The sequence below is a fragment of the Pediculus humanus genome, genomic scaffold (assembly GCF_000006295.1).
Source record: "Pediculus humanus corporis 1103172107667 genomic scaffold, whole genome shotgun sequence".
Lineage (NCBI taxonomy): Eukaryota > Metazoa > Arthropoda > Insecta > Psocodea > Pediculidae > Pediculus > Pediculus humanus.
The window spans coordinates 354,926-363,552 of NW_002987276.1; the positions used below are offsets into that span (position 1 = coordinate 354,926).

The 8,627-nt window shown below is 24.5% G+C and overlaps 5 protein-coding genes across 5 annotated transcripts in view; 2 read left to right on the forward strand and 3 right to left on the reverse strand.

The window, feature by feature from the left end:
• Positions 1 to 1,288: 1,288 nt before the first annotated feature.
• Positions 1,289 to 1,601, reverse strand: Phum_PHUM284290 (uncharacterized protein; the record flags this gene model as incomplete). Its single annotated transcript, XM_002426836.1, has 2 exons — positions 1,289 to 1,378; positions 1,458 to 1,601. The coding sequence occupies 2 exons, from the start codon at positions 1,599 to 1,601 to the stop codon at positions 1,289 to 1,291; spliced, it is 234 nt and encodes a 77-aa protein (XP_002426881.1).
• Positions 1,602 to 2,104: 503 nt separating this feature from the next.
• Positions 2,105 to 3,774, forward strand: Phum_PHUM284300 (acid phosphatase precursor, putative; the record flags this gene model as incomplete). Its single annotated transcript, XM_002426837.1, has 5 exons — positions 2,105 to 2,426; positions 2,511 to 2,817; positions 2,891 to 3,068; positions 3,164 to 3,481; positions 3,562 to 3,774. 5 exons carry the CDS (start codon positions 2,105 to 2,107, stop codon positions 3,772 to 3,774), a joined length of 1,338 nt encoding a protein of 445 aa, XP_002426882.1.
• A 947-nt stretch (positions 3,775 to 4,721) lies between these two features.
• Positions 4,722 to 5,850, reverse strand: Phum_PHUM284310 (beta-1,3-galactosyltransferase, putative; the record flags this gene model as incomplete). The annotated part of the gene is made up of 3 exons (XM_002426838.1): positions 4,722 to 5,041; positions 5,119 to 5,240; positions 5,315 to 5,850. The coding sequence occupies 3 exons, from the start codon at positions 5,848 to 5,850 to the stop codon at positions 4,722 to 4,724; spliced, it is 978 nt and encodes a 325-aa protein (XP_002426883.1).
• A 167-nt stretch (positions 5,851 to 6,017) lies between these two features.
• On the forward strand, positions 6,018 to 7,856 carry Phum_PHUM284320 (histone deacetylase, putative; the record flags this gene model as incomplete). The annotated part of the gene is made up of 7 exons (XM_002426839.1): positions 6,018 to 6,101; positions 6,186 to 6,468; positions 6,662 to 6,681; positions 6,714 to 6,864; positions 6,938 to 7,303; positions 7,451 to 7,548; positions 7,722 to 7,856. The coding sequence occupies 7 exons, from the start codon at positions 6,018 to 6,020 to the stop codon at positions 7,854 to 7,856; spliced, it is 1,137 nt and encodes a 378-aa protein (XP_002426884.1).
• A 42-nt stretch (positions 7,857 to 7,898) lies between these two features.
• Positions 7,899 to 8,627, reverse strand: part of Phum_PHUM284330 (uncharacterized protein) — a gene marked incomplete at both ends in the record, with an annotated part of 4,991 nt that continues 4,262 nt past the window's right edge. The window contains 2 exons of the mRNA XM_002426840.1: positions 7,899 to 8,178; positions 8,256 to 8,428. Of these exons, the coding sequence (XP_002426885.1) occupies positions 7,899 to 8,178; positions 8,256 to 8,428 (453 nt within the window). The remainder of the gene's footprint in view (positions 8,179 to 8,255; positions 8,429 to 8,627) is intronic.

The following is an 8,627-nucleotide window of genomic DNA, read 5'->3' on the forward strand; positions in this document are numbered from 1 at the left end:
AAACATGGAGTCGAAACTGGCGTGGTCGCTATTCGTCGGTCGACTTTTTAGTTCGTCAATATTCCGCTAAGCGTCATTGCTTCACAACAAAAAAATTTTTTTTTTTTTTTTTTCTTATTTTTATGTTTTTTTTTTTATTTATTTAAATTACAAATTCTAACAGTTACATTTTATGTTTTTAAAAATAAACAAAAAAATTTTAAAATAATTTAACATTTTATTCAATATGCAATAATATATGTATTACTTTTTACTTATTTATTTTAGTTTTCACTAAGGATAGGCTCTGAAAAAAAAATTTTTTTGAACGTTTTGAAATAATATATTTTATTTTGTTTAATTAAATTATATTAAATGATTACAATTTAATTACAAATATAAATTTTAAAATAATTATTTTTTAAATTCTCATCCAATAAAAATTAAAACAAAATGAAGAAAAGAAAAATACATGTTAAAATTATTTAGAAATTTTTATATGTTAAAGTTAAGGTTAAATTTTTTAACCAAGTAAATAAAATTAATAAAATTTTTATTTATTAAATACAAATAAATCTATTTTACATTATTTTAATTTGATGAAATTTTCAATAGATAAAAATTTTTTTTTATAAAAAAAGTAAATTAAAAAATAGAACTCATGACGTCAGAGAAAACTCCATGATTGGTTAACTGATTTTGACGTCACAATATTGATATTTTGAATGTATATTTGGAGGGAATTTTCAAATTTTAAATTCTCCAAGTCCTCTTTCAATATTTAATATTTTATTTGCATTCTTGAATATTTATTCGCCATTAATAAACATTAATTTTAAAAATAAAACATAAACTATAAAATGCAAATAAAAAAGAAAACTCATTTTAAATTATTTTTATGTTACTCTTTTTGGCTTTTTATATATTTTTAAAACAATTTTTTCAAAAAAATGTGAAAATATTTAACAGTTATACTTAACATTAACTCTTTGTTACAATAAAAATTTGTTTTTTTGAACCACTTTTAATAAAAATCAAAATTTTATTCAATCATAAAATTATTCTTTTTTCTTTACAATATAAAAATATTTTAAAAATAAATTTATGAAGTTTTTTTTTTTAAAACGATAGATGTAAAAAAATTTAATCGTTTGCTTTTAAAATTAAAATAATTAAAAGGTTTTGTTTAAAATATTTTATATTATTATATATGCAAAATTCTGTTCATTGTATTTATACAAACTATTTAATCACAAAATTTTTCTAATACTTCATATTAATTATAATTTCTACGGACACTGTTACTGAATTATTTTTTTTCTTCCGGCCAAGACCAATCATTGTTATTAGAATTGGCTTTAAATAACTCATATTTTCTTCTCCTATCAAAATGCTGCACCTAAAATATTTATTATTTACATGTAAACAGTTATTAAACATAAAAAATTACAATAAAAATTATTTAGGTATTTCATTACCCATTGTTTAGAACAATGCTTTTCAAATTCCTTTCTCATTTCTAAACATTTTTCAGCTACCTCATTATTTTTATCTAAACAACTCCAATAATTATCTCTATGATTCCAACACTTTTCTCTATCTTCCTTAAAAGGAGAATTCATCTGCAAAATAAATTTTTTTTTTTTTTTTTTTTGGTATATTAATGTGTTAATAGCAATTTATAACATTTTTTATGTAAAAAAAAAAAAAAAAAAATGAATAATAATGGCTATCAAAACTATTAAATTAAAATTTTAACTTACATTAGCTAATATTTAAATGTAATAAAATATATCTTACACAATTTTATTAATTAAATTCATTTAACTTTAATTATAATTTTTTTTTTTTATATCACCGACATGCTGATTATTACGGTTGCAGACAACAGCTAGATCCACGTTTTTTTTTCAAATTTTATAACCACGACTAATTTAAAATGACTTTTCGCTTTTTAAAAAAGAGTTTACATTCAAAAATTATGCGAATAATTAAATAATTGTTTTTACGTATAAGATAATTTTAAGTATTCTATTTCAAGTTTCATATTTTAATTCGTATTTTTTTTTAAAACTCACATCTTGTCTTAATTTTTGTTTTTTTTTTTTTTTTTAATTTTGTCAAAATGTCATTTTTTTGGTGTTTTAAAAGTGCATTTCTCTTAGTTGTCGTATTAACTAATACATTAACCGTTGCTAGTAAATATTCTGTTGAAGATTATCAACCTACTCAAATTCATATTGCTTTTGGAAACACCGTGAGTGACATAGTCGTAACTTGGGTCACTACTTCAAAAACGAAACATTCGGTTGTTGAATACGGATTAAATGGTTTAATCGATAGAGCCGAAGGAAATCAAACATTATTTCGTGATGGTGGAAAATTGAAACGAAAGTTTTATATTCACAGAGTTCTTTTACCGAATTTAATTGAAAACGCGACTTATGGTTTGCCTTATTTTACACTTTTATCTTTCTTTTATATTTTCCCATGTCTTTTGCGTTATAATACTGTTTATTTTTTTATTTTAGAATATCATTGTGGAAGTAATTTGGGTTGGTCAGAGCTTTTATTTTTTCGAACATCTCCAAAAGGTTCAGATTGGTCACCCTCATTTGCTATTTATGGTGATATGGGAGCTGTTAATGCACAGTCTCTTCCATTTCTACAAACAGAAGCTCAATCAGGAATGTATAATGCCATTTTTCATGTGGGCGATTTTGCTTATGATTTAGACTCTGATAATGGTGAAATCGGAAATGAATTCATGAGGCAAATACAACCAATAGCGGCTCATGTACCATACATGACTGCCGTTGGAAATCATGAAGAGAAATAGTAATTATATTTATATATAATTTTAATTATTGTTTTAGTTTTACTTATTTAAAATTTATTATTTTTTTTTCAGTAATTTTTCACACTACAGAAACAGATTTTCAATGCCTGGCGATACTCAAGGTTTATTTTATAGTTTTAATATTGGTCCAATACATTTTGTCGTTTTTTCAACAGAGTTTTATTATTTTCTAAATTATGGTGTTAACTCTTTAATAACCCAGTATAATTGGCTTCGTAAGGATCTCAAAGTAATATAAAATTAAATTTATATAATTATAATTAATGAGAGAGAGAGAGAGGAATAAATAAGAAGAAGAATGTATAAACTATGTTTTATTATTAGGAAGCTTCTGCTCCTGAAAATAGAACTGTAAGACCTTGGATTATAACTTTAGGTCACAGGCCAATGTACTGTTCAAATGATGATAAAGATGATTGCACTTTTATAGCAGATTCAGTTCGCGTTGGACTTCCTCCATTTATATCATTCGGATTAGAAGATTTATTTTATAGGTATGGAGTTGATGTTGAAATATGGGGACATGAGCATAGTTATGAAAGGACTTGGCCTTTATATAATTACAAAATTTATAATGGCAGCACTGGTGTAAATCCTTACCATAATCCTGGAGCTCCTGTACATATTATAACTGGATCAGCTGTAAGACTTTCCTGCTTCTTTTTGTTTTGTTTTTAACATGATTAAATTGCACTCGATATCTATTTCAAATTTTTTCACAGGGTTGTAATGAATATGTGGATCATTTTAAAAGTAAACTTGGAGATTGGTCAGCTTTCCATAGCTCTGATTATGGATACACTCGTATGAAAGCTTATAATAAAACTCATTTATATTTTGAACAAGTTTCCGTTGATAAAGATGGTTTGGTGATTGATAATTTCTGGATTGTCAAAGATTTTCATAAATCCTACCTAAATTTAAAAAAAAATTAAAATTACATTATCAGTGACAAAAACAAAAAAAAACCCCCTGTTTTAAATGAAACAAATATATATTATATAAAATGTTACAAAAAAATAAATGAACAAAAATTTTATAGATATTATTTTTTTTGTGATAGTTTAATAAGATTAACAAAGCAATACTTATTCCATATTGAAATAAAATGTATGAAAAACATGTGAATCGTTTTTTTTTTTTCTTTGTTATGCAGAGCAAATGACTTTTATTTAAAAAAGGGTGGGTGATTATTATTGTGACTAGAAATCGATATGAAATTTTCTGCTTAGTAATTAATTATTAAAAAAAAATTAGAATTTCAAAATAGATTATTACTCTTTATATTATGAAAAAAATGTATAGAATAAGTAAAAGTACTAAACTTTTTTTATAATTAAATGAAATTATTAAAATTTATAAATAAATATTCAAAAAAAAATAACAAAATTAAATATTTCTTTTTATTTTCTCACTAATATAACTATATATTTTTATAAACTTTAAATAGTAAATGTCTCAAATTAATAAATAAATAAAAAAAAAAAATGAGCAAAAAAAGTCGGAATATAATAAATAATGAATGTTAATCCACATTCGTTAATATTTGCAGAAAAAATTCTACCGCTAGTATTAATGAATGATAAATTCTAATATTTTCTTAAGTAAAATAAAAAATTTAAATAAAAATTATAAAAAAAAAAAAAAGATGTTTTGGCACTTGTTTACCCTAAATAATAAAAAATTAAACAATTATCGGGATTAAATTAACTACCGATTACGACAAAAAAATTATATATATATGTAAAAGTCAAATCTAATTAGTATCCAAAAAAAAAATTATTTTTTTTTTTAATTGAGATTATAAATTGGGTTGAAATTATTTGGCAATAATCAACCGAGTTTTAGTCTGATAAAATTGACCTTATGAAATTTGTTTTTATCACCTTAACTTTACAGGATCAATAAGGGCATGACCTTTGCCGAATGGATTTTCTTTCCATGTAGCTATACATGTATTTTTAACTGAATTTTCCTCTTTTCTCTTTTTGCAATTTTTATAAAAACAATTTTCAGCATATTTTTGAAACTTGAAAAAGAGTTTATTATCATTTCCTAAAGGACCAATTAAATAATCGCAAGCATAACCCGGTTTATCGATACAACATTTTAAATATTCATGATGGGTAGTGTAAAATCTATTAAGCTTAAAGAGACTTATATTTGTTTTCTCCACTAATAAACCAGTAACAAATAAATCATCTATCCAAAAATAATTAATTTTATTCGAAGAGAACAAAGCAATTTTGCGACTTTTGGATTTGTTATGTAAAACCAACCTGACAGGAAATTTGGGTAATTTGATCTTGAATATTCTTTCATTGAAACATACCATTTATTTGTTGACTCTCTAATTGGTTTCATGTGAGTCATAACATAGCCTGCTAATAAATACTTATCTCTGGGTAATTTTTTAATAAAAAGTTTAGTCTGTAGAAATCGAAAATTATGTCATGATCCATTTTAATTATATACTTGGCCTGTTGGCAATGATTAGAAGCCCACTGAAGACCCATTATGTGTTTGTACGTTAAATTTCTATAGTCTTCGATAAAATTCCCTTGGATAATGTCACCGAATCTTCGATTTTCGTCTTCGATAGCAGCTTGTGACACTTGATTATAATTTTTTTTCTCATCAATAAGAGCTAATAAAAAAACTCTACGTACTCCAAACTTTAAAAGTGTTTTAGCGGGGAATGATCTTCTAATTGCGCTTCGTGTTTCTACATCTCCAGCATAAGAAGTCACAATTAAAATTGCTAAAGTGTTTTTTCGAAAAGGTTCTCCACAAACGTCGTTTTTTATTACATATCGAAAATTAGTTAAATTTAACAGTTTCTCATCTTCTTGTATCCATGCTTCATTGAATAATAGTATTTCACTTTGTGCATTATTAACTTTCACACTATTTTCAAGATAAAATATTATAAGAAGAACTATTAAAGATCCAAATATTAGAATAAATGTTAAACATTTTTTTAAATAATTAGAACTACTCCTGGCATACATCAATGGTAAACTTAACACAATTCTTAAATTCAATTTTGATAAAGTGGCAGCAGACTAAATTCTAAAGCCAAAGTCCCTTTTACCGCCTTTTTACCGCCACTTGTGTGTAATTTTTGTTTACGTATTTAAAGAAATTTAATAATTGTTTTAAAAGTCATTTTTACAAAATGTCAAAGAAAAAAAAATATTATTACATACTTGATGAAAAACTAATTAATGTATCAAAAAATATACCCAATATAGAAAATAGGGTAACCTTTTTAATTAATTTTTATTATTATATAAATATTTTATCTGAATAATAGCATATATAGTTTGCTTATATTTCATTTTAGGCATTAGTTTCTCAGTCATTAATTTCTTCTTATAATTTATTATCTCAATGCGAAGTTTGCAAATGTGAAGAAGCTACCCTAGAAGACTTATCATCATTTCATTCATTTGAATACATTGAAATTTTAAAAAAAATTCAAAATAGTTCAGACTTGGAAGATATGATGAACTGCAGTGAAATTGCTGATTTTAATTTAGGTTACGATTGCCCTTTATTTGAAGGAATTCTTGATTTTGTTAAACTTATCGCAGGTAGTTCTTTGACAGCTGCTAAAAAATTAATTAGTGAAACATTACAAATAAAGAAAAAATCTTTGCCTCACAGTTCACTTAACACCCAACCGAAAAGTTATTTAAAAATGGGACCTGGAACAAACGAATCTAATAATTTGACAAATGAAATAAAACCTAAAATTGATGAATATTGCATAGATAATGATGAAACAAATGATTTTATTGAATCTGATAAAACAAGAAGAAAAGTATATGCAAAATATTGTTTTGAAACAACAATCTCCTCAAATATTCAGCCAATTTCAATTAATTGGTTTGGCGGTTGGCATCATGCTCAAAGAGACGAAGCTGGAGGATTTTGTTATGTGAATGATATCGTTATAGCAATTCAATATTTGCTAAAATTTTTCAAAAGAATATTATACATCGACTTAGATGTTCACCATGGTTAGCTGATACATTAAACAATAATCCATTTTTTTTTTTTAAAAACTTTTTTATTCATGATATCAATTTTCAGGGAATGGTGTAGAAAATGCATTTATTTTTTCACCCAGAGTTCTTACTTTCAGTATTCACAAATATGAACCTGGCTACTTTCCATCGACAGGATCAATAGATGATATTGGAGAAGGGAGAGGAAAATTTTTTACAGTTAATGTACCTTTAAAAAGTGGAATAAAAGATGATAAATACATTAAAATTTTTAATGTTATATTTAATAAAATAATAGAAAAATACAAACCTGATTCCATTGTTGTACAATGCGGTGCCGACACACTTCCAGAAGATCCTTTGGGAGGTTTTAATGTGACACCTTACGGAATAGGAGAATGTTTAAAATCTATTATTAATGTTAAATTACCATTATTGATATTAGGAGGAGGTAAAAAAAAAATATTTGTCAGTTTTTTTTTTTTTTTTTTTTTGTCTTTATTACAAAAAACTTAAAACTAAATTTATATATAACAATATGTACATAATTAATACTGTGACATTTATTGATATGTTACATATTTTCTCTTCACTGCAGGAGGATATAATATTGCAAATACATCAAAATTTTGGACATATTTAACAAGTTTGATTTTAAATTATCCAATATCAAACGATATACCACCTGACGATCCGGTAATTATCTTTATTTAATTTTTTAAATAACAACAAAATAAAAATTTAATCACTTTACAAATTTCTTATTCGTTTATAACAAAAAATTTTATTTCATTGATTAATTATTATTATTATTATTACTTTTGGATATACAAACTCTAAAATACAGTTAAATAAAAAATTATTTTCAGTTTTTAACACTCTACGGACCGGAATACGAGATTAAAATTAATCCGAGCCTACGTAAGGACGAAAACGACGATGATTATATAGAAAAAGTAACAACTTCCGTTCTTGATAATTTAAATGGATTACCGATCACGTGATCGTTCGATTTATTATCAATATCATTATTATTATTGCTAAATTCAATCCAATTTCAAATTGAATTTTTCTATTAAAACATAATGATAATTGGGAATTTCTTTTGCGGCTACTTTATTTTTTAATATTTTGAGAAACGTTCTCATGACCGTGTAAAAATCTTTGAAATTTTTTTTTAAAACGTTAAATTTTAAATGTTCGTATTTACCATCGATTAACATGACGAAAGGTGAGGATACGGTCGTGTAATGAAATTTCAATACTATTTCGATTATGTTATTTAAACATTTTAATAATTCTTCGCTGTCTTTTGATAAAAAACACCTGAAAAAAAAAATCATGTATTAAATTCTACCTGTTTTTAATTAGATTTTGATAGTATTATTATTATCATTTATTACCTTGCGACAACGTTTTTTATAAAACTAACATGTTTTTGATATAAATGATCAATATTTTCCGCCGTTTCTAAATCTTTTAAAAAACTTAACCAAGAAAGTTGAATTCCGTTGAAATAAATATGTTCGTCGAGGGTAACCATAATTTGAGTCATCGTGTAACGATAAAGTTGTATCTTTAAATAGAAAAAAAAAAATGGAAAATTTCTTTTAAAAGAGAAGGAGGAAGAAAAATAAAGATTTTCTTTTATAAATTGTGAAAATTCACCTTGTGATAATGTGAGGATTTGACAAGGAAAAGACCGTTCATTTTTTGACTTTTAAATGACGTGCTTAAATATAATGACGTTTCGTTCAAAACCCAAATAATCCTTT